This window comes from Citrus sinensis, chromosome 3 (assembly GCF_022201045.2).
Source record: "Citrus sinensis cultivar Valencia sweet orange chromosome 3, DVS_A1.0, whole genome shotgun sequence".
Taxonomy (NCBI): Eukaryota; Viridiplantae; Streptophyta; class Magnoliopsida; order Sapindales; family Rutaceae; genus Citrus; species Citrus sinensis.
The window spans coordinates 49,797,120-49,822,533 of NC_068558.1; the positions used below are offsets into that span (position 1 = coordinate 49,797,120).

The following is a 25,414-nucleotide window of genomic DNA, read 5'->3' on the forward strand; positions in this document are numbered from 1 at the left end:
GGTCAGAGCGTAAATGAAGGAATTTTAGCAGTTATGCAATTGTGAACATGGCATTCCTATCGACATTTGGTAATGGCCAGCCTCTGCAAATCAACGTACCTGCCCATCGCGACCCGACCGATAATGGTTGCGCGAGGTTGAGCGATGACAGGGCCTGTCGAACTTTGGCCAACAGAAGAAGGTTTAATTAACAGCAGCTCCACAATGCCCGTTCCCCGATGCATAGCTTGGTGGTGCACTAGGAACTGGTTTATTTGACTACGTTTGGGTCCAATCTCCCTTACCAAATTTCTGGTCATTATGTTAAGAACAGTTGGAATCAAAGCAGATCAAGTTCTACCGTTTATTAAGACTTCCCCAAAATATGGAGGAGTGATGCTTCGGTCTAGGCAGTATGACAAGGGTTATATATAGCAGGATCAGCTATTAAACCGAATGTTTAAACCATATACATATTAGCCGATTTTCTTCACCTTAAATAATCAATGAATTATTTAATCACACGCAATAAATTTAGAGCAAGAGCTTTGGCGTGAATGACTACTGTGGATGTGTTTCACTTGTTTGAATGCATGAATAAGAAAAGCACTGGGGAGGAAGAAATTATGCTTGTAATAACTTTAATTGAAGAAATAAATTTTCGCAGCATGGGTCGGTTCAGTAATTAGTATTTAATTAGTACGGTCGGGTTGGAAGAAAACGAGTGTCGAATCTGAATCCCTGGTGCTGAACTATCATATTAATGTCTACAAATTGGTTGGTTAAGCAATTATTTATCAAGTATTTCTAATTCTTGTGTGGTTATTGTTACATGGGAACATGGGATGGATTGACTGACTTTTCTTCCAGAACATCTTTCAGACCTCAGTTCAAAGTGTCTATGAATTGGTTGCTTAACCGTGTGTGTGTGTGTGTGTATGTGGCAAGCATTTGTAATCCTTAAAAGCTTCATGGGAATAAACTTTGTTCTCCTGCAATTCTTGCTTGCTTTTCTCATACTAATTTAATCGCTCTATCATTTTATAAGTCAAATGGGAGAGGCAAAGAATTTGTAGTTCGTTGGATTTCTATCTATTGAGGGCTGTTTTATCATTTATGTATGAATAAATTAAAATCTTGCTCTCTTTTAGTTTTATGATTATGATTACCTTTTTCTATTTTTCATTTTAATTGTTGTACCTAGGGGTGGGCAAAATCGGATTCGGGTCGGGTTCGGGTTAATTCGATCGGGTTTCGGGTTGTTCGGGTTGGACAAATATTAATCCGAATACAACCCGATCTTACAACCCGATCCGATATATATTCGGGTCGGATCGGATCGGGTCAAAAAATCGGGTTGAACTCGGGTAGAATCGGGTTAGGGTTAACAAATCGGATTGAGTTCGGGTTATTTAAGTTCTAATCGGGTTGGGTGAAAGCTTCAAAATTAACGCTAATTATATACCATGAAATGAAAGCTTCAAAATCAAAAGTCACAAAGGGCAAAAACTTGGGTTGGGTACTCGGGTTGGAGGCTTGGCCTTGGAGCAGCAGATCACGGACGGGTTTTCAGCAGCAGATCGGTGGCAGTTGGCGGCAGCAGATGGGCGGACGTGCAACGGCAGATCGCAGACGGCTGGACGCGCAGCGTCGGGGACTGGTCGAAGTTCGGAGAGACAGGAATAGATCGCAGCACTGGAGGTGGAGCGTGTGTGGCCTCCGTTGGCAGTGGCCGTTGGGAGTCGGTAGATCGCGGCACTGCTCTGTGTGTGTGTGTCTCTTGTGAGTTTGTACTTTTGTTTGTGTGTTCTGTGTTTGTGATTTCTTCAATGAATCACATGTTGTGAATCTGTTCAACTATTACAACTTGTGAATCTGTTCTACTGTGACTATGTGAGTGTGATTTGTGTGTGGTGTGCGTGCGTTTAGGTTTAGGTTTAGATTTTTTTTTTTTTTTTAAGCAACCCGATCGGGTTTTCGGATCGGGTCGGATATAACCCGATCCGATCACAACCCGATCGGGTTTACAATTTATCATCCGATCGGGTTATATTCGCAACCCGATCCGATCCAAACCCGATATTTTTCGGGTCGGATCGGGTCGGATCGGGTCGGGTATTTTGCCCACCCCTAGTTGTACCCATCCATTTCATTGCAATTTACAAAAGAATCATAACTTGAAGACGGCAAGTTTATGAGTTTCCGAAAAAATTGTATTTGGTTATTTAGGTAATTTCAGTTTAAAAGGCGTGGTTTTATAAGGAGTTTTGAGGGGTGTCAAAAGATCTACCGTAAATAGAACCCTAAAAATTCTGTAACGGCATTTTCGTCGGCCCAAACTAAACCCCTGCGCTCAGGCTTAGGTTAAAAATCCAAAAGCCACCTGCATGTCTCTCAATCGCACTCGCAGTCGCAGATTCTAAAACGGCCCGTCGCCGACTCTGAGACTCTCTTCTACTTGTTCAACCTCAACCTAGTAATCTTACAATTAGATTTTTACGATTTTTGGAGAAGCAGGGAAGCCGGTTTCTGGTGAGATAACTGAAAGTCTTGCTCTTAGTGATAAATTTGTAAGCTTTCAATCAAAGAGATGGGGAAAGCCAAAAAGGCTCCTAAATTTGCCGCCATGAAGAAGATCATCACCAAAAGAGCTATAAAAAAGTATTTGACCTTTTTTTTTCCCACATTTTTACCTTTACTCAGTATGCTTCATTACTATTATAATTGGTAAATCCTACATTGACTTTTTTTTTTTTTTTAATTTGTTGTCATTATTATAAAATTGTTGTATTCAGTTACAAAGAGGATGTTTTGAATCCCAACAAGAAAGACCTTACTAAGGAAAAGATGCCAAGAAATGTGTAAGCCTCCACTCTACTTATCCTATAAGAATTTACTCTTTATTTGCTATTTATTTGATTTTGTTAATGCATATAAAAGATAATATAACTAATTGTAATTATTGTACCTGAATTAGGCCTAATGTTTCTTCGGCACTTTTCTTCACACACAACACTGCCTTGGGACCGCCTTACCGGGTCTTGGTGGATACCAACTTTATTAATTTCTCCATCCAGAATAAAGTAAGCAGAACTTGTTCTATTTTGTTTTACTCAGTTTTTGCTTTACTAATGTTCATGCCTTAACTTTAATTGGGAGAATTAACTTTCTGTTCTGTCTTCTACTTTGTATAGTTGGATTTGGAGAAGGGAATGATGGACTGCTTATATGCGAAATGTGAGTTTTATTAATCAAATATATTTGAATTATGTACTTTATTGTTTCCTTTTGTTCTCGGTATAAGTATTATCTTATTGTTTATACTAATTCTCCGCCCCTTTTGACCTAAAGGCACTCCTTGTATTACGGATTGTGTGATGGCAGAGCTTGAGAAGCTAGGTCAGAAGTACCGAGTAGCTCTGAGGTATCTTTCTTAGCAATTTACTACTCTGCATGTCTGGCTACTTTATGTTCGGTGTTCTCACTTGCATTATGGTGTCAGGTGGTTCCCAAGCTATCGGATGCTTTGTTTCCATATGTTTTTATTGTTGGTCATAAATCCTTGTGCACTAACCATGTATTAGATTTTTTTCATTTTTAAAAAGTGAAAATTAATTTGTATTCTGCCTATATTAGGATTGCTAAGGATCCTCGTTTTGAGAGATTACCCTGTACTCATAAAGGGACCTATGCTGATGATTGTCTTGTTGAAAGAGTTACTCAGGTATGAATAGATCCTTATACATGCTATGCATTAGTTTTGTAGTTGATACGTAGGGGTAAATTAAGTGTCCTTGAATCCAAAAATTACATCATTTTTTGGAATCACGAGTCTTTTAGGAGAAAATTTTCCATTGATGAAAAAGCACTTCAGATTTGTGCTCTAACTGTTTTTGAATATTAATTAATGATGAAATATGAGCTCAATGCTAAGAGTCCTGCTGCAAATGCTTTGGTGTTTCAATGTGTAATTCAACTGTTATGACCCTGCTAAGAACATTTCATCGGTCTTGTTACGGTGTAATGACATGCTTACGTTGTTTCAGGTCTTAGTATGTCTCTTAGAAAATTAGCATTGTCATATTTTTAAATAATTGAATACATGCTTCTTGTCTATTATCGTTTTAGTTATTGTTACTGGTTTCCAGCCAAATCATAACCAATTTAACTTTGTATTTGAAGAAGGAAGTCCATTGCCCTTCAGTATTTTTCTTTATCAGTTTCTTGCAACTAACATGTATGGTGTTGGAAACAGCATAAATGCTTCATAGTTGCTACATGTGATCGAGATCTGAAGCGAAGGATACGGAAGGTAAGATCAACTGACTTGTATTTGGGCACTGCATTTCATGATATTGGAATCCAGTAAATAACAAAGTTCGTTTTTTGGTAGGTTCCCGGAGTGCCTATCATGTACATAACCCGGCACAAGTATTCAATTGAGCGGCTGCCAGAGGCAACAGTTGGTGGAGGTATGCTGAAGCTATAGCTGTAATTGTGTTATTGGTTGAAAATAGTGGTTCATTAGAAGTGGTGACTTCTGAGTTGTAATTGTATTGAGTTGTTTTCTGTTTCTTTCTTTTGTGTGTATGTGTATCAATGTGAAATTTATTTGTGTTTTGGTGCAGCTCCAAGAATTTGATAATGGGAGGAGGATCATTCAATTGAGAATCATCTGTGCTGCTGTCCTAACTCAATGTTGAGCCTTAAGATGTTCTAAATATTAGAACTTTTGCGTAGGAATGATGATAGCTCGATGAAATGATGTGTGTATCAGTATTGTGATTGAGGCACTTATTTTGTGCCTTGTGTAATTCTATTAATGATATTTTTCCTACTAAATATTCCCAGTTTTCATTCTGTCGTTTATATCCCGTCAGCCAATCGCGATGAAAAAAGCAATATTTGTATGTTTGTTGGGACTTCGTTGTCCCTCCCGCAGATTCATTGATTAATTTATGTTTTCAATGATGCTAATGCCTTGCCTACCATGGAGATGGGAGGACATAATAGAAGTTAAATGAGGAATTACTGTGACAGCTGGTTGAACCACCAATTTTTGGTATTTGAAACCTAACAAACATTCATTGAAAGATTGATTGTATAGATGCTTGTTCTGAGTTCCCTCCTTTACAAACCTTCATGCCCATTTTCATTACAACTGAAGTGTACCACCAGATCCGAAATGAAAAAAACTAGTATACATTTGCCATTCATCGACATGGCCAGAAGGATGCGGTTAAGTTACATACAAAACCCACACATATCCTTTCTGGCAAAAATTAGACCAGAGGGGAGAGAAATCAAAAATTAAAAGAATCATCTAATCAAAACTACTTTGAAAGATGCCAGCTGCCAAAGAATCAAATGGACTCTAGAATCATTGATGTAATATTGTTGTTGAGTTCGAATTTTCCGTCTCTTCTGGTGGAGGTTTCACATATTTTCCTATTACTTTTTGGCGTCTCTTTCTCTTTTGTCTGGTTTGTTTGTCTTTACTTTGCTGCTTCCTTTTCTCCTTTAGCTTATTCCGAAGATGCCTTTCTTTCTCAAATACACCTTGCCAAACGACCTCACCTGTTGACGGCCATAACCACCGTCTTCTAGGGTGATCAGAATCTGCCTCCTCGGCCATGTCCTCATCCATGCTTTTTAAAGTGCTGTATGAGAACCATCTGACCCACATTTGACCTCTCCGACTCTTAAACTTGTGTTGCTCTTGCATTGCACCAGTCTCAGGGTTCACATATACCATCCGTCTTGCACTGTGATAAGCCCAGACATTTACAAGTAGCTCAAGCAGGCGTGAGTAACAATGTTTGTCCTGCAAGGACCATAAGATACGTAAAATAATCCCACTGATTGAGAGAAATGTTCTAGTAACAAAACTGAAGATTCACATGAATTTATCTTAAAACGACAGGTTTTGAGAGGTGGGTAACTTCAATCCTAGACAATAATAAAGTCTCCCAATAAGGGAAAACATATATCTATATCTATATATATGGATAGATAGATATACATATAGATATAGATATAGATAGATAGATAGATGGGCGCAAAAACAACTTCCCATTCAGAACATAAGTCTTATGATATCAAGTGGAAGCAAGTAACCTTAGATAAACTCAGATAACAGCGGCCACTTTCATGGTGCTCATCATACATTTGTGCATCCAAGGCATCCACAAACATCCTGCAAAAGAGACAAATAATAGATTGAGAATATAATGAATATTTTCTGATACCAGCAAAAGGTTAAATCATATATTATAGAGAAGCCCACAAGTGGTAAAATGCACCTTGAAAACATAACAAACTCTAGGAAGGACCTTGTTGGCAAAACCCAACTCTGCATGACAGACCATGTATCCCCATCTTGAGGCATGAGGGGTAGAAATTCCAACTCATGCTTTATGCCATACATCCTCTTCAGAGACTCGGAAAAAGTAACCCTTCAAACCATTAATAGAATGGAGAAACCAAGTCAAGTATCCAGACAGCAGATAAAGAAACAAAATTTATACACAGTTGTGATATTTACAGCTCTTACTTGCAATTTCCAGCATTTATGGCATCACAAAATGACCAAAAATCCTGTCGCAAAGGGTTTCTCGAATCCACATCCATCCGAACCCAAAAGTAGAGTGCGTCGCCATGCCTTCGCGCTTGGATAGCATCTACCAAAGCATTTTCAGCGATCCTAGACAATGATACCTGTTTAAACCCCAGAATTAGAATGAAAATAAAAGAGATCAAGAACACATTAAAAAAAAAAATTATGTAACTGCTTCCAGCCCTAAGAAAACCCAAAAGGTGTGGGGTCATCAATCCTGACAGAATAATTTGAGCAGGTCTTGATTTAATCTCCAGAAACTTCTCTTAACTTGTTTCTCAAAATCTCCAGAAACATCTCAAATTATCATAAATGAGGATAGTGGCCAAGCTTCAGAAACTGAATGATTTAACAAATATATGTATTTTGTGAATTCTGAACTGCAAAATGCAAAGATACCGCATTTTAAACTGTAATCTTAGATGCAGCAATTGATCTATGTAATGGCAATAAAAGATCTATTTTCTCTCGGCCACAAGGCAGCAGATTTGGGCCACACACAGCAAAACTTCACCCTGCTGCTTTCACATTGATATAAAAGGACATGGAAACACACCTTGTTGGCTGTTGCTCTCCAGGACTGAAACCCTATCCAGGCATTCTTGTGTAAACGGTCAATCCGGTTTGCAATTGCAAAAAAGGCTCCATATTCACCAAGGATGTCTCGGTAGTAAGGGTTATTAAGAAGTGGCAGACGGGAGGGTGCATCAACATCATCTCTTCTAGGTCTGCGGCCTTTGGAGGACTGCAATCATACAGTCTGTGTAGTTAAGATGATTGGCAAAAGTGCATATTTTAAATTATTTCATGAATATAAAGGGTAACAAGTTTAAGAAAATAAAAAACAAAATCAAGCCCAAAAGAAATGCTGCGAGTTAGAATTGCAAAAGCATGTGTAACTCACATGGATAATAATCAGTAACTGCAAGGGAAAGAGTATACAACCTTTTGTGTCATAAAACTTTCGGTATTACTAACATGGGTAATAATCAATAATTGCAAAAGCACGTAAAACGAATTCAAGGACAGTTAAAAGTTTCTAATTTACAATCTCAAAGCATGTAGAATTCAAATAAAATTGTATAAAAGGATGTCACAATATGCTTGCTAGCTCACCAATCCAATTCCACGATAGAGCGATCTATGGTGCAGAAAAGGCCAGGTTCCTTCCCCAAGGTAAGGTTCATAAATGCACAATGGTTGACCAGTCCTTTCTAGCTCCCCTTCATCCCTTTCATGCAAATCATTTTTAGCTCGATCAGCCCTTTTGGCACTTCGATACACTTCGTCCCATGTTCCATGAGATTGATCAATTCTATCTTTTAACTGCATAAAATTCCTAAGAATGTGAAATTTCACAAAGGAACGGCTCAAGTAATAGAGTCCAGCAGGAAATTTTCAACCTCAAAATATTAAAGACTCATCACTGCCACTGCAATCTTACCTCTTCTTCTTCTCTTCTCTTTCTAACATTGAGCATCTCAATATCTTTTTCTTCCTTCCAGATGTCATATAAAAATGAGTCATCAGTTTCAGGCACAGGAAGATAGCTGTCTCTTTCAGTATGGTTCGACTGCAGCAGCTCAATCTGGTTTAAAAATCTGTTACTTCTTGAAGTTCTATCTTCATGTGTTGAATTTAGAAAAGCTTCAAATAGATGCCATTGCCATTCTTCTTTCAATTTGGGAGAAAGTTCTTTGATAGACTTGGGGAATGCAACTTCTGATGGCAGCTTGAGAACATTTTCAAGCAGCATAGCATAACCTTCAATAGTTTCCAAAGCCATCAGGTTCTTAACAGAACGTCTTCCTATTGAGGCAATATTGCGAGCAAAAGGTGATATTTTCCCATTTGTAATCACTTGCAATATAATGTGTGTAAGAGCTTTAATATTTTCTTTAGGGAAAAGATAGCCATTCACCCTGTCGTCAACCTAATTGTTATTGCCAACACAGTTAGTACCTTCTCTTACGAAACGAAAATTTGAAGCATAAGATGATTCAGAGAAAAATAGTTGTAAGACAAACAAATTAATTCACGGAAAGATTTTACTCCACCAACTAATTCTTAAATGTGTACCAAATTGATCTTCCATATTTGCGGTAAGTTCAGAATGACAGGGAAGATGTTATGTGTCTTCCAGCCAATTCATTTGAAATGCATTCACTTAAAGCAGGTTATCGCTTTAGATGTCAAGTTCCAAAGGCAGGAAGTATCTCTTGATGTTTTCAGGTTTGGTTAGGACAAAAATTTTGGGAGACCATAAAGCCTACGTGGGCAATCAAGAAAGAGAATGCCAAAGAATGACCAAAGCCAATATGAAGCGTAATGGATTAGTGACAGCATAAGGATTGAAATAATGGAAAATGCAAGAGAAGCTATAGCGCCAGCAAAGAGAAGCAATTTATAGTTGAAATCCAAGATGCCATAAGATCATGAAGATTAACAAGAAATAGTTTGAGATTGAGAAAAGGACATAATGCCCCAACTTATAAGTTAAGCCCAGATTATGAGTCACCTGAAAAACAAAACAAAAATAAAATAAAGAAAAAGAAGGGCACAATTTGACTATTTGACACTTTTCTAAATCTAGGAGAGCCTATGACTACCTTTTCTGTTAACATGTATCTGCTTCTAATTTCAAATGTTAGTTACATCAGAGAAAATATAACCGATGACAATCTTTATAAAATACTGAAGAAATAAACCATACATATTTTCTGATGTTGGAGAGGTCTGGGGCTATGATTGGTTTCCTGAAGCACAAAGCTTTCACCAAAATCTCAGGAAAAGTTTGCTCCTCGAGGAAAGATCCATATATCACAACATCAGCTGTGTTAAGAACACTGTCAACATCTCCTTCAGCAGCTATGTGCTTCACAACTCCAAGAGGGTAATGAAGGTTATGAGCAATGGCCTGAGGGTAACCGGAAATTATTGGAACTTGGTTAATATAATAGAAAATTGGAGAAAACTATATACAATTAACTTGAACCATAGTCTTGAGCATAAGTAGATAAAGCCATACCTCAATGACCACACTATAATTACTAGTTGAATCCCCGCTTAAAATCATAACCTTGATGGGAGAATTTGATTCATTTTCTACAGAGACCTCCGAAAAAAGTGGTAAAAGCGCACGCAAAATAAGGGCATGCTCCAGCCATAACCCCCTGTACATAAATTGAGTTCCTACAATTGCAATGACAAGATCATCAGGCTTAAAGCCCATCTTGACACGTACAGTATCGTTGTACAAATCCATATTAGTATCTGCTTCCCATGCTTTAGCAGGAGAACCCGGAATAACATAATAGTTTCCGGCATCAAATGCAGAGTACATCATCTGTAGAGAGCACAAAGAAATGAAATGATTGGAAATACATCCCAACTTCTGAAACCAGTCAAACAAGCATGAGCATTAATGTAACTACAGTTATACAAACAACACAATGATTAATATCAAAGAGACATAAAACTGCCTAAATGATTATTTATATCCCTTTCACTCTGTTCATGAAAACTATATCCCAATATGTCATTTAAGAAATTTAACCAGCATCCACAAAACCAAACATTCACGAGCAGTTATTACCGGCAAGACATAGTCTGGGAAGACAACCACAGTTGCACGGTTGAAAACTTTTTTCCAATCATTTAAAAGCTCAAGTTGACCACTTGAAGCATAGTTTCTTGCACGAGTAGCAAGTGTTCCTTCATGGATGGTCCATACGAGAGGAAGAGATTTGAAAGGTTCCTGCATGATACTGTAACAAGTAAAATCAATGATGTTAACTGACAGACATCTTAATGACAACTACTGCCTAGAACGAAGCAACTTAAGTTCTGACAGGTCAATGTATCATCTGATCCGAAGAAAGTGAGTCTCTAACATTAGTATTCAAATAACCTTATCATAAAATTTCATCGAATTGCATAATGAAAACTTAATGGAGTTCGAAAAGAACATTCAAGAACATAACTATTTAAACATAAATGGAAGAAACTGAATCTTTGTCTTAGAGCCAAGACATCCTTATATGGACGGTTACGGTAAAGTAATTTAAAAGAGGAAGAAAACCAAGAACTTAGTAAGATTGAAATTTTGGGAGTTCAAAATAATATTCTTAATGAAATTTTGGGAGCTCAAAATAATATTCTTACTTAGAAATGACAACCTTTGCTTCAAGTGAGTTCACAAGTATACCATCATAGCTGCAAGATAACAGATATCACAAAAAATTGTTAAAACCAATAAACCAACCACAGCCAATCATTTCAAACTAGATACGAAAAGCATCATGCATCATTGCAGAATCAACCCCCTGGTAAAACTAAATGAGAGTAATCAATTAAACAACTTGTACAATATTAAGATAAGATGTGTAGTAGTCCTAATGGTCCATTCAGAAAAGATGGATTTTCAAATAAAAGAAAATATCTGAGTAAAGCATATAAAGTCTCAAAACATCAAATTATCTGTAGATGGTGCTGATATACAAACTTTCAAAATGAAAGGATTTCTTGGAAGTGGTTAGATCTTGACTTCAACAGTGATACAACTTCCAGTGATAACTCACAAAAATGTTGGGGGAGAAAGATACAACTAATGGTGAGGATTGCAAAGGCATTTCCTATAAGTACAACAATTGAACATACTGCTCCTCTACTAACTGGAGTGGAAGACCCTCATTGGTTTTCTTCCAACGATATCTAGCTAACATCTAAGTCTTAACTTCAGAACATATTCCAGACTTATAAACAGGATTCACATACTTTAGCCAATTGACAAAAGATGCCTTCTCCCGACCAGTTTGAAGAATGGCAACTGGAACTCCTATGTTTCTCCAAACCTCATGTGCTCGGCCATCTTCAAGGGAGTACACCTGCCGAAAAAAAATCGTTAAGATGAATTTATTTATCCCAGAGAGCAAGATAGAAGCAATTGAGTATTAACTAAGTTGGTCTAAATGACGATATCCCATGTAAAGAATACAAGACTCATAGCTACAGACGAGCAAGATAGAAGCAATTGAGTATTAACTAAGTCGGTCTAAATGAACGATATCCCATGTAAAGAATACAAGACTCATAGCTACAGACTTCATTCAACAACCGAGTTAAGCTTAACAAGAAGCTGAAACAGATGCAGCCTGCAGATTAGTGTCATTACCTGAATTGCATAACCAATCTCTCGTAATGCAATTGCAATAGTCACCATTTGCAATTGCTGTGGATCAATCAGCAGATCGGGAAACACCTTGAAAAAGAAATCCAAGTCAAAACAAGCAAAACGGTAGCCCAATGAAGCACATAAAAATTCAGTAAAAACAAACGTGAGCTAGTAATCAAGAAATACTGACCAATGCTAGCTGGGGCTTTCTGTAACCAAAACGGTGTAGTTTCCTGTGGAAAACAGAAGTCAAATTGACATCTTTATCTTCACTTTGAAATTTCTCCATAAGCTTTAAAGGCAAAAATGTAACTTCCTCTCCAAAATCCAACAGACCCATCTCCTTCAAGAACATCAAATCTGCAGGGACTTTATCAAAATCCCGCAACGACCCTTGAGATTCATCCATCACTGTCACTGACCCAGGTAAAAACAGCTGAAAAATAACCACAAAGAACAAGAAAACAGCCACAGTGCAAATCCATAGTAGATAATCGAGCTTCTTGAAAAACAAGAAACGTGAGAATCTCGATCTGTTTCTTTGCAGGAACGAGTGTTGCCTCTCAGTTCTCGACGAGGACCGGCCAAGATTGTCCCTTTTCAATGGAACCACAAGCCCACTCTCCAAAGAACCCATTTTATTACATTTCCATCAAAAACAAAACATGCAAATCAAGAAAAGCAAGAAGGCCAGGGAAGACTGTCAATCAAAAACGGAATCTTTGTAAATTAATGTAGAGATTGGAGAGTGTATGGAGCTTGACAAATGAGTAAGATGACGTGGCGGGTGACTGTCTTGGGTTTGTTGTCACTTGTCAATGAGAGGCCTAAACAAAATTTTAACAGATTTCACAAACCAAAGATTTGGATTTGGAAGAGCCACGGGATTTTTGTGAATCTTGAAAATGAAACACCAGTGCTACCAACTACCATCGCTGCTTGCTCGCTCGCTTGCTTACGACCTACAAACTCGGTGGAAGAATCTAATATTCTCCAAATTAACTCGTGGGTTGTCTTTTTAAGTGTCTGATTGCTTTTGTTTATTTTTTTAGAAAAAACTAAATGAAAATTATTGTCGGTTATAATCATGTCTTTTTCAATAGGAGCTTGAAGGTACAGTAAGATGAACAATATTATGACGTTAATCGTTATATTTATATTTTTTTATTTTTTTATTATAAGATTCGAATTGTTATGATATGATTATTTAGGCAGAGTTTATTTACCTTGTAACTGTTGATAATGACGGGTGCTATAAATGTTTATCTGTTTAAAGCAAATTTAAAACTATTGATTAATTCTCAGTATAAGTATAACTCTGCTGTGAGTCTAAAGCACGTGGAGCTGAATATAATGGAGCTGAACTATATATATATATATTTACGTCATATGCGTTACTAAGCTTTATTTATTTATTAGAAAATAGAACCGTGTTTCACGCGATTTTAAAAAAAATTAGTATTATTAATTTTTTTTATTTTATATTTAATAAAACTGATAAAAAAATATGAATTGATTTTCTTTTAAAATGAGGCAATTTTATAAAAAAAATAAAAAAAGTTATTAGCCAGCAATACAAACAAAGAAGTAACGCAAGATAAAGAATAAAATGAGAGAATATATTATTAGAGTGATTTTATTCATTTCATTGTGTGTGTACAAAACAAAAAGATGAGCTCAACTTTTATAGTTACATAATCACTTTATAAAATTAATGAAAAATTATGGATTATAATTCCTTGTGAGATAGTGGGAGTTATAGGGAAACTAAAGGTTGCTAATGAGAGATAGTGAAGAGACTAAGAGATATATGTTATGAACATCCATATTTATTTTAATAAACTCATAACACTCTCCCTTGGATGTGGGAGTTATTGGGAAACTAAAGGTTGCTAATGAGAGATAATGAAGAGATTAAGAGATATATGTTATGAACATCCACATTTATTTTAATAAACTCATAACACTCTCCCTTGGATGTTCATTACAAAGAATGTGCCTCATTAAAACTTCTACATAATTGTTATTGTGTAATAACAATCAAATTAATTATGAGAAGATGAAAAGTCAAATCTAAAAGAAAATTTCTCTATTTATTAGATAATAGAGAATATACAAAGATGAAAAATAGTGATGCCACATCATCTCCTCAAGTCTCAGCTTTATATATATATATTTATTTATTTATTTTTATTGTGTGAGATTGGTCATGTGGGTTTACGATGATAGATCGCTTGTATTATATTGTTTGCATTGTATTAAAACATTAATTTTATGTTAATTTATGTTTAACTGTAATTTTTTATTGTATTATACTATATTAAAAAAGGTAGCTAATAAAATAAAAGGTGTATAAAAAATAAACTCATGAGCCATGAGAGATAGAGTTTAAACAATATTCCATAACAATAAAATTCATAATTTAGATATAGTTATTTAATTTTCATTATTTAACAAAATTTATATTTATTAAATATTAATTTATATTTAAATAAAAATTAATTTAAATAATAATAATAATAATATAAGATGGAAATGAACCTAAATATAAATGATAATACATTATTTTACTTTTATTACATAAACTTATTTTAATTTTTCACTTTAAATACATAAAATAAATTTATGAATTTTATGTTTAATAATTTATTATTTAAAAAATTAAATTTAAATTAAAAAACTACAGTCGACGTTAATGAATAAAAATAAATTTATAGTTTAATGTCATATTGTTTTATAATATAATATAATTCATATTATAATATATAATTATATAGTAGTATTTTTTTTTGCAATGTCATATTAAATAATACTATATTATAATATGATTATATTATATTCTAATAATTAATATATAGATATAAATTACATTATAGTTTAATATTATTAATAGTATAACATAATATTGTAATATTTTATTATTTAATAATGGTACATTATTAATTTTTATAATATAAAAATTAATATCTAGACCCAATGATTTAATACTTAATTCCAAAAATTAACAATAAAACTCTAAAAAATTAATAAATTTAAATAATATAAATTTAATTTTAACATTAATATAAAATAATATCATTTAATATAATTACAATTCATATTACACCAAATATAGTATTGCATTACAATTTAATGTAATACGTCATAACGCAATATAATTAATACAGTATAATGTAATACAATATGTCAAACGCACTTTTAATAAATAAAAAATATTTAACAGCTTAGACAACTTGAAGGATGCTCTTTAAGGGCTATCAAATTTTATGATAAATTAGAAAATTCCCTTTTATTTTATAATTTCTGAGTTCTAATAAATTAATATGGACTCGGCTAGCTTACAGAATCTGTAAGCTACAGACTGCAGCATCAGCCGTTGGATCTGGTTGGATGTGGAGTGAGAAATTAAACCATAGAAAATGGGACGGTGGGACGACGGGAGATGTTAGGTACAGAATCTGTACCATAGGCAGGTCCAATTAATATAATTCTGCAGTGCCAGCTAACACAATATGCTTTCCTAATTTTGTCAATTCCTGTTTTCTTTTTGCCAATTATCAAATTCTTGTTGGCCAAATTTTGAACGATACTTTGGACAAACCCACAAGTAAAAAAAAAATTATTATTGATTCATTGTTTCCACCTGCGTTGTCAAGTGCGTTAAACTTAAAAAAAAAAAAAAAAAAAGCAATGTGTGTGCATCGGTCAAATTTGGGAGAAAATTAAAATCGAAGTGCAGCTAATCGGTTGTAAAAAATTATATTCAACTGAAATTGGAATTTTATAAACCGATAAAAAAATTTTTAAAAAATATTTTGATTTAATGCTTCTTGCTCTACAAGTTTGTTGTACGATTGGATAATAAATTTTAGATTTACTGAAACTCGAAAATTGTTTTCTTCAATTTACCGCGGCCTGTGGGAGTCAAAACTATTAAAGCATATTTACTTTATAAATTGCAACAACACTTGAGTTTGTAGTCCAACGGTTAGACTAATTGCCTTCTAAGCAATAGACAAAATTGATTCATTTGGCACAACATTTATTCATTATCATCTTATAGATATATTAATATTTTTATAGAAAACAATTCTTATCAAGAGGCATATTTCCATCAAAAAGTTGGCGACCCGCCAGCAATCTGATGGGGGTTACATGTTGAAAGAATTTCTGAAGTGCACAAGCGCTATCAAAACATTTCCAATAAATTACATGGACTTTGTGCAAACAAACCCCGTCAGAAACAAATGAAACAATGAGCTTCTTAGCGGCTGAATCTTGAAATGTTGCCCTTTGATTCCATGGCGCCCCTGATGAGCACCAAGACGATCCAATTGGCAAGTCAAACTCCATTTAAGGTTCACTAAGGACTATTGGTCCTGCAGAAAGAGATCATATGTTTCCCCAGATTGTTACAACTTGCCTAAGGGGGACTCGACAGCATGATCATCAACCAACCAGAGACCAAAATCACGGAATCTCTTTATCTTTTTCTCAAAACCTGTGATGTAATTATTGTGGATAATTACATGCTTTCCTTTAGTTTCTTCAACCCATGTCTGGTTTTTAAAGTACAATCCCCCAGTTGGAAATGCTGACTGGGGTAGCAGGTAGAGATCCACCTGCAAAGGATCGATATTAAAATGCCATCAGAGAAATCCCAACAACATAACGTCCCAAAAGTTGTGATGTTAAGCAAAAATCAGCCAATAAATTTTTGCTTAGTTAAAATGAGCCGAATGAGATTCTACCTACTAGCAGGAAAAGATGGAATAAAGACTTCAAAGAACATATTTCAACCACTAAAAAGAGCAACTCAGACCTATTCAAAATGACAACCAACTCAAACCCGTGAACCAAAATTTCTGCCATTTTTATTTTATTTACACATTCAACTGAGTGTTGTAGTTTATATTATACTTTATCAAGAATGAGGCTAATTGCAATATGGCTAGTTTCCATGGCACATGAGAGCTGATTTTGCAAAAGCAAGTTTAGAAGCAAAAGCTCAGCAGACGGATTCAGAAGAAAGAAACTAACAGTTTTAGACACATTGCTAATAATTAGAACATGAGAAGACAACATTAGATGACAAAGATAAAGAAGATCATGAATGAACAGTTTCCTGTCATGCATCAAAAATAATTTCTTATCTGATAAAGTTCATGTATTTTTTTTTTTTTTTTTCATTTTATTGAGACGGACAAACTAATCCAAATTGTTCTCTTTGATCACAGAAAAAAACTTGAGAAGTAAAATTGACTAACGATTCCCCTGAACTAAAAAACTACCAATCTCAACCTAAAGTGAGAGAGGTGTATGCCTCGAGAATCAAAATTCACAATAAGCCATAACCATTTGTTAATATTTGATTGCTAGTAGGAAGAAAAGGATCAATCATAGAATTACTGAGGCATACAAAGGTCACCTGCAATTCAACCATCATATGAAAAGTCAATAGATTTAGTCTCATAAGATGATTTCAATGAGGACAAGGAAACAAAGCACCAACATCATAATTTCATTCTGACAGTGGCAACAAAGGCACACAGAACACACCTGTCCAGCAGTTTTATTCAGTGCCCAATTAAATGCAGGCTGATCATTTGCTTTCTTTGCCTTGGACCAAGGTTCAGCCTGAAGCTCCTCAATCCATTTCTTCATGACTAGCTTTGCACCATCAGTGGGACGCAGGTAAATCATACAACTACAAATGTAAGTGCGGCCTTTTTTTCCTGGAGGCGGCAGATCATGCGAATGATCAAGAGGCTTCACCTGGTCCCAAATGGGGGGAAGAAGGCAAGAATCAAAATGATGAAACAAGCTGCAATTGATGGGAATGCACAAGCACTTGAGAATTGAAATAGCAAATTCACACTAATTCCAATGTCATTGAGTACAGTGTACGTACAGCAGCCATGTCATCAGTAAAGTACACATCGTGATCGCCCTGGAGATAGGGAAAGGGATCTTTCAACCAAACCATATCAACATCATTGTACATAACGTTATACCCAAGCTCTAATATGTGCAGCAGATGACAAGGCCTCCGAGATGTAAAATTGAAGAATCCCTAGACACACACCCGCAAATCATTCAAAGAATCATTTGAAGAAAGTAAGTAATCAATTACTGACTAATACAAATAACATCAGGAAACAGAAGCAGCAAATGTTTATGAAAATGTTTGTTTAACCTGAGAGCCAAACTTATGGGCAGTTTGTGAATCGGGAGCAGGCGGCACGAGGACAGCGTGACCAGGCCATCTCCCGTTCACTTTATAAAGAGTGGCGTAATCCTCTGCAATAACCAGCACTTGATCTTGGTGCTTTTGTCTCGAAATACTAATCAACCAGTTGTTTAGAAACGGCAAGTAAGGCTGACTCACAGCGCAGACGATAATAGTGCCGTTCTTAGCCACAAACGACGCCGCTTGGGACAGCGTGTAGTCACGCCATTTAGCGAGAGAGGAAGTAGCGTTTGGGAACATGAACCCGGGGGTTCCAGTCCAGGGGAGGATTACGCCGAGTACGACTAAGAGAGAGAGTAACACTAGAAGAGTTGTTCGGTTGAGAACTAGTAACATTGGTCTTTGGAATTGGAAGGTCATTGAATTGCGCGGCGAAAGAGGGTACGGATTTGGTAACGGATTGTGTAACGGCCGTTGATGCAGCCACTGTGACATTGTTGTCGCAATTTTAACCAAGTAGAAAAGATACAAGGAATCGAAGGAAGGAGTATTGATGATATTTTGAATCAGTGAGCTGACTGCTCAGATTTTTCAGATTTGGATCTGTAATATCGGGTTTGCGATTCCAGCTTCAGTGTCCGGTCTGTCGGTGTGTTGTCAGTGATGAGGTCGTTAGTCCTTCGACCCAATTATAATTATTTTATTGCCTTTTCTCCATGGCGACCCCACCCCAAGAAAATAATAATAATAATAATAATAATAGTGCACCCTTTTGTTTTTAATGCGGACTTTTAATTGATAGTTATAATTTAACACTAAAATATTTAAAATATTTGTTAAATATTTATTATTGTAGTTAATAATTTAAAATTTTTCATTTGAAGAATTTTTTAAAACTTTTTTTTATTAATGTGAACAATGTTTTGATGATGCTCTAAAATTAAGTTGACTTATTACAGGCTTTTACAGTGAAAAACTTATAATATTTTGATTATTTTTATCATAATTATCATTAATAATTTATAATTATCGCATACTAGCAACTTTTATTTATTTTATTTTACAACAACTATTTATTTTATTTTACAACAACTATGACTTTTAAACTACAACATCTTACTATCAAATTGGGCCTTAAAAGGATTTCAGATTCTTATGTAAATAATAAGATATTCAATTTTCAGTGATAGAATGCAACCTAATCTTCTTCTATACATACAGACCAGAACTGTAGAATCTAACTTAAAGGTAACCTAGTTCTTCAATCTTCATTTTGGTTGGGTCCCCATGTGAGTACAGATGCAATATGTACTGCAAACACATGCCTGAGATACAGAAATAACAAACAATTCTAGTCATATTTATGGTGGCTAGTTCATCTCCAGCCCTCATCAGTACTCACATGTCCTCTTGAGATCTGGAAATAAAATAAAATAAGCATAATGAAAGAGGTGCATAGTTTACAAGCTTCATCACTGGCATTATCAACATCACCTAAATCATTACAAATATATGTTGGACAGTTGAAAGAGTTTGGTAATCTACACAACTAGATTTCAACAATCATTTACCAGAGCTACAATACAGTGAGCAGACATGTTAATGATCTTCATTATGGGAGTTTATACACAATTTGCTCAATTATTACGCCACCAAGAGAAAAAGATTGGAGTAGAAGAAACAATAATTGATTAAACCAGCTCATTATCAACAATCATATGAGATGATTGACATTAGCTAGCTCGCTATCAACAATCATATGAGATGATAACTGATGGCAACTTCTCCTAATTGACATGTTTGACTTGCCTTGATAAGTATTCATGAGACATAACCAGCCTTCAGCTTAGACGTTTTCTGTTTAACAAAGAAAGCTGATAGCACACTTTTGCTGCGAACAGGGGCACGTACAATCTCACGCCTTGGGTTGTCAAATGATCTAAATGGTGCCAAAGTTTTGTTACCCTCCATTGCGTCCTGCAAAAAACAATGTTATTGTTACTCGTCTAGTTTTTTTTTCCTTCACCTGCCTAGACAGGGATTTAGATATTGGAGAACAAACGCGCAGTACAGAACATGCAGAAGACATCCAAAATCTCTCATAACTATTGACTTAATTCTCTCAATAGGAAATCTTTAACTTTAAAAACAGCATAATTGATCATAAAATATGCACAAAACTGAATAGTAGATAAGAAAAATTATAGTCTCTCATACATGCACAGGCACACAGCAGATCCCTACATAGAGTTCAGTAGTTAAATTTGCAAGATCATATAAACCCACCGACACCCCCAAGTCATAATTATTTTCAGACTATCTACAACAAGTTGCAATATAATGATTGTGCAGACACATCTGGAACCAAATCTGCATGGCAATATCTCCAGTATTCAAAATTCTTCTGCTCTTGAAATGTAAAACTATTTTGCACCACCAAAAAAGAACAGCATTTTGCTTAGATCATCAAAATTGAAGCAGCAAAGTAGACTTCCTAACTCATGGAATAGTGCATATCGATTGCGTCTCTTGTTATGGCCAATCAAATATCACCTTCAATCTACTTTGGGATTAAGTTTTGAGCTCAATATTACTGCCCACATTAAGGATCCAACTCAGGAACTTATAACCCACTTGAGTTGGAATAACTGTTATAAGCCCCAACCAGTGACAATTTTCACAGGCATAATCCAATTAAAAAGGAAAAAATAGGAACATGAATGACAACATTTATCACGACAATAAAAGTTTATACATGACAATAATTCAGACACTTCCATGGAAACATTATGTGGAATATGAGAAACATATACAGAAAGCCTTGACCAACCAAATGGAGAACAAAAGATCACCAAACAAACACTAACACACTCAAAAAAGCTCATACAAACATCACGCTAAGCATAACTCCATTTACTCCTGTTTTGACTAAAGTAAACAATTAGAAGAGTGCTGGACAAGTCAGGGTTCTTGTTGATTTTGACATTACCCTGCGTGCAACACCGAACGATTGCACAAGTGCACTAGATGCAGGACCTCCACTTGATAATTGAGCAGAGACAGCAGAGGACTTTGTCAGCTTATTCTCTTCATTATCTACAGTAATAAGAGTTCCCAATATCAGATATTACTTTTCCTAGTATTATTCACCATCAGCAAAATAGCAAGTGTACTAAATTATGATAGTACAAGGTATCTCTCTTTTATACATACCCAACAGATGGAAAACTCCAGAAGTTTTGCGGTCTTCAGAGCTGCAAGATAAATAACTATCAAAGACTTGTTTATGCTCTCAAAGCAACTGGGCGCACACCATATACAAATAGAAAAGCAGTTTTTTTTTTTTTTGTATGCAAGAACAACTTTACACTAACCTTGTCAAAGCCTGCTGAGTCCCCTTCGATGTGGATTTAGTTTCAGAGGCTAAATGCCAGGAAAGAGTTTTAGAAGCAGGGATACCTAAATGTAAAGAATTTATAGAAGTGATAAGATACATACCCAGCTAAACAAGAAAACCTGTCAGACGAAAAAGATGCTAGTAACCCTCACAAAACCCTTATACCTGTAGGTTGAAGACGTGATGAAAAATGATTTTGCCTAGCATCAGTTGGTACACGTGGACTAAAATGTACCTTCTTGTTCACAGAATCTAGCATGGAGTGTTAAAGCAAAAGAGGAGAAAGATAAGAAAGGTATGAAAAATATAAATTATTTTATGATTTCACTTGGCAGTTCTAGAAAAATGCCAAAATAACTAATCATACTTGGTAAAATGTAATGCTTGTGATGTCTTGGGATGAACGCCAATAACTGTTGCTGCCGGAGACCTTCTTTATTTGAGTAGGTTTGGCATGTAAGAAGTTTCTAATATCAACAAATCCAATAAGTTCAGGCCGATTTTATTTGTTACTAATCATATAACACCATATTCACTCAGGGAAATTTACCTGGTTCATACAAGAAACCCTTAGCTCCATGGTTGAGACATCAGATGTTTGCTGCTCAAGAAGGTCAGTTAACTTGTAAGCCACAGTGCCAAGGTGATCAACAGCATTGACCAGCGCTCTTACAGCATAGTCTTTTAGGTTATCAAGTACCCTGCATAATATCACAAAAGTTTTCCAATGAGAGAATAGAAAGATGCATGCATAAAGAATAAGATACATCAGTGGAAATCATTGCCGAAGCTGACTGTTCAGTTCACAAAACCATGCAGAACTAATGAGAAGAATACAAGCCATGGGAACACTTCTTAAAAGCATGAATGTCTGAAAAAATGGTATAACCCTCATCGCAGCACTCCCATTCCAAGTTACTTCATTAAATCTTACATTTTTATATTGCAGTTCATTTTCTATGCTTTGTAATCAAATGATTAACTCAAGGTTTCCACGTAGAAAGAATCAACACAGTATCTTGTTAAGGACATTGATGTATATAACTCTAATTGTGAAGCTAAAAAAAAAAAAGGGGTTTGCTCTGTAACAACACAACTAGGTGGATATTTTTCACTCTCATACTAATTTGACAATGAAACCAAATCATGTGATGATTATTACATCAAGTAGCCTTACATTTGTTTCTGCTCACTGTGAAGATAAGACTTTTCACAATATTCTGCAGCTGAATACAGTTGAGGTCTTAAGTTCTTGAGCTCCTGTCAGGAAAATGGCATGATCATTAAACTTATATGGAAGCAAAGTTTTCCATCCAAATAGTGTGTTCACATTGGTCAAGCTGGAATTATTCAACAGAGTATACTACAAGAGAGTCAAGTCCAAATAAAAAGAGAGGACAGCATCCAATCAAAAGATCCCAAGCATGTTGAATATATGATCTTTACAGGTTCATTTAATAACAGGCCACTCATAAACAACAGCAAATATCAGTACAAGCCATTTTCTAAGGGCCATGGTATATTTTTTCATTTTCCTGCATCAGATAGCTTCCCCCGACAATTTTTTTTTAATATCCTAGTTCAAAAAGTCAAATTTAAGAGGCCTCATAAAGTTAATATTTTATTCAAGGGGTCAGTTAACTTCTCACTAACTTGCTTCTCTGGAAAATTCCACTCAATGCAGAATAAAACACTAACCAAAGTATTTTGATTCATTCAACAGAAATGACACTAATTAAGATCAGTTAGGAGAACCATTAACAATGACAGACTTTGTTCATAAAAACCTTCAATATTTTTTATCTATTTATCATGCTAACAAGCAGCCCACCTAATGAACAGTGTTATTGTAATATTCGATTTTGCAACCGAGTCAAAGTTGTTATGGCTCCCCACTAACCATTAAATTGTTTTGAAATAAATACAAACATCCAAACCTTCAATGCTCTTAAATGAAACAATTTCAACTTTCTCGTCCTAATTAAATAGCTGAGAAATTAAAGATTAAAACAGAAAAAAAGTACAAAAACAAAAATATTCAATGTTAAGATTATTAGGGAAAAGAAAATCAATTACACACAAGGTTGAAAATCAAGAAACGCAATGAATGCATAAAAATCAAGCCAATGGCAGATCTGGCCAAAATGTACACAAATAAATAGACGAGACTAAACCTGCAAAGCTTTGACGAAGCTTTTGCTACGCTCCATGGAGACCTCATCGAAAGTCATGGCACGATTACCCAGCCTCGGTAGCTCCACTTCCATCTCTCAGCTCGATCAAACAAAACCCTAAAGTTTCAAATCATAAAACTAAAATAATTCACAAACGAGATTACTATCATTAACAATTTAGATTTGAGGTTGGGTTTTGGTGAGATAGTTAATCTAATAATAGAGAAAGGAATAAAAGAGGGCTAAGAAAGGATGATGAGTGAAGTGAAAGCGATTCCGAGAAGTGGGAATTAATATTTGGAGTTATTAGCAAGGGAAAATGACTTTCTTTAGTAATATAGTCAGCACATGCATAATGTACCTTTATTGTGGCGGGTTTTAATGTGGTAGTTGACAGACGGTGGTTTCAGAAACCTCATTTCCTCATTTTAAATGACAAACGGCAATTGTTGTCGATTTTGAAATATTTTATTCATAATCACCAAATTGCCCTTTCTTTACTAGTCAACTGAAGCGTCAACTGCCAGATCGAATCTATGGCTATCCACGTCGGCATCTTGCCAGCTGGCTCTAACGAATAATAATTCTGTATCAGAGATTTCTCTTCTTTGAAGATGTTGATCATTCATCTAATAGAAAGGTCATCCACGATGGTCATGATTCATGAAATCATATGACAATGGACATGGAGATGGAGTAATCAAAATCACGGGACCTTTAGCCTTTAGCAAGGAAGCGGTGGCGGTGATGGTACGTGACAACAACACGCATCAATGATAAAGAAGATCCATGGGTGTTGAGATCCGATCCCTTTTCCTCTTGCGCAATGCTCTCAAGCGGACAACAGAGTAAAAAAATCTTTCGTCATGATGAGCCGTTCATTGGAGTGGAGTTGGGAAGGGGCACCAAAGAAAGGCGAATACTTTTTTTCATTTTGGAGGCCCATCACGGCCCACTGCTGGGGTCGTTCGAAAACTGGACGACAAAATACACAAAAACAAAATTGTACAATGCAAATCTAGACTGGTAGACCGTAGACCGTAGACCTGGTGGTGACTGGTGATATTTTATCTTCACAATTTAACTCAACGGCCCCTATTATTTAATTAATCCATTTTATTTTTAGGACTACTTTTATGATGTGTTTATTAATTAAAAAATAAAAATAAAGAAATAAGATTCATTAATTTGTTTATTTCCAAAATAAGGAGGGGAATATGAATAAAATTTGAGTAGGTCTCATAAATTTGGAAATGTGGAATAAGAATTTCACTCCAAAGGGGAGGTTAGAATGAGAATAGATAATGAGAATGAAAAGTGAATTAGTACTTGTGGCATTAGTGAAAATTAAAAAATATTTTTTATCTCAATTAGTAATAAAACAATTATTACTATTATTATTATCTATTAATAATAATAGCATTAGTAATTATTATTAATAATAACAATAATCATAATTATTATAATAAATAATGCTAATAATCAACTAAAGTCAATTTACTATTGCAACTATTTATCCCAATTTCAAGATAAAATAAATTCATTCTGATTTCAATTTCTACCGTTGAAGTAAATAATTTATTTTGATTTCTATTCTTAATTTCGATTCCAATCTATTCTAATTCTGACATATTCCAATTATCAATTGATAAACACACTACAAAATTCCCTTCATCAAATAAAAACCAAGAGATTCAAATATCGAATCGTTGCCTCCTAAATGTTCTAATTTAAAATTTCTTCGAACTTTATTTGAGAGATTGTCCCACACTAAATGTTTACCCTTCATTATTACCGGGCCAAAAAGCCTTGAAGGCTTGATGATTCAATGCTTCTTATCTGAGTTTGCTACTTACAGATGAATCTTTTCAAGATCTGGATTATC

At 35.2% G+C, this 25,414-nt stretch overlaps 4 protein-coding genes across 7 annotated transcripts; 1 reads left to right on the top strand and 3 right to left on the bottom strand.

The window, feature by feature from the left end:
• Nucleotides 1-2,280: 2,280 nt before the first annotated feature.
• On the top strand, nucleotides 2,281-4,839 carry LOC127901126 (uncharacterized). Its single transcript, XM_052437383.1, has 9 exons — nucleotides 2,281-2,640; nucleotides 2,775-2,840; nucleotides 2,957-3,062; nucleotides 3,174-3,216; nucleotides 3,331-3,403; nucleotides 3,616-3,703; nucleotides 4,235-4,291; nucleotides 4,373-4,451; nucleotides 4,608-4,839. The coding sequence occupies exons 1-9, from the start codon at nucleotides 2,570-2,572 to the stop codon at nucleotides 4,619-4,621; spliced, it is 597 nt and encodes a 198-aa protein (XP_052293343.1). The 5' UTR covers nucleotides 2,281-2,569; the 3' UTR covers nucleotides 4,622-4,839.
• A 223-nt stretch (nucleotides 4,840-5,062) lies between these two features.
• LOC127901125 (uncharacterized) lies at nucleotides 5,063-12,864 on the bottom strand. The gene is made up of 14 exons (XM_052437382.1): nucleotides 11,959-12,864; nucleotides 11,769-11,855; nucleotides 11,372-11,481; nucleotides 10,760-10,810; nucleotides 10,191-10,362; nucleotides 9,624-9,941; nucleotides 9,309-9,512; nucleotides 8,040-8,528; nucleotides 7,712-7,921; nucleotides 7,152-7,340; nucleotides 6,533-6,696; nucleotides 6,282-6,434; nucleotides 6,097-6,175; nucleotides 5,063-5,803 (listed from the first exon to the last, which is right to left on the bottom strand). The coding sequence occupies exons 1-14, from the start codon at nucleotides 12,403-12,405 to the stop codon at nucleotides 5,360-5,362; spliced, it is 3,117 nt and encodes a 1,038-aa protein (XP_052293342.1). The 5' UTR covers nucleotides 12,406-12,864; the 3' UTR covers nucleotides 5,063-5,359.
• A 2,929-nt stretch (nucleotides 12,865-15,793) lies between these two features.
• LOC127901184 (UDP-D-xylose:L-fucose alpha-1,3-D-xylosyltransferase MGP4-like) lies at nucleotides 15,794-18,654 on the bottom strand. The gene is made up of 4 exons (XM_052437782.1): nucleotides 17,965-18,654; nucleotides 17,680-17,841; nucleotides 17,328-17,543; nucleotides 15,794-16,390 (listed from the first exon to the last, which is right to left on the bottom strand). The coding sequence occupies exons 1-4, from the start codon at nucleotides 18,451-18,453 to the stop codon at nucleotides 16,181-16,183; spliced, it is 1,077 nt and encodes a 358-aa protein (XP_052293742.1). The 5' UTR covers nucleotides 18,454-18,654; the 3' UTR covers nucleotides 15,794-16,180.
• A 403-nt stretch (nucleotides 18,655-19,057) lies between these two features.
• LOC102628198 (protein ABIL1) lies at nucleotides 19,058-24,385 on the bottom strand. Of its 4 annotated transcripts, none has more exons than XM_025092580.2 (10): nucleotides 23,530-23,865; nucleotides 22,533-22,615; nucleotides 21,906-22,056; nucleotides 21,723-21,822; nucleotides 21,521-21,607; nucleotides 21,333-21,417; nucleotides 21,172-21,212; nucleotides 20,948-21,054; nucleotides 19,768-19,935; nucleotides 19,058-19,283 (listed from the first exon to the last, which is right to left on the bottom strand). In XM_025092580.2, exons 1-9 carry the CDS (start codon nucleotides 23,620-23,622, stop codon nucleotides 19,780-19,782), a joined length of 903 nt encoding a protein of 300 aa, XP_024948348.1. In that variant the 5' UTR covers nucleotides 23,623-23,865; the 3' UTR covers nucleotides 19,058-19,283; nucleotides 19,768-19,779. The 4 variants fall into 4 exon arrangements, with proteins under 4 accessions (XP_024948348.1, XP_024948347.1, XP_006491208.1 ...); XM_025092579.2 differs by having other exon boundaries at nucleotides 19,058-19,375; XM_006491145.4 differs by lacking the exon at nucleotides 19,058-19,283 and adding an exon at nucleotides 23,891-24,385 and having other exon boundaries at nucleotides 19,415-19,935; nucleotides 23,530-23,646.
• Between the last annotated feature and the right edge of the window lie 1,029 nt (nucleotides 24,386-25,414).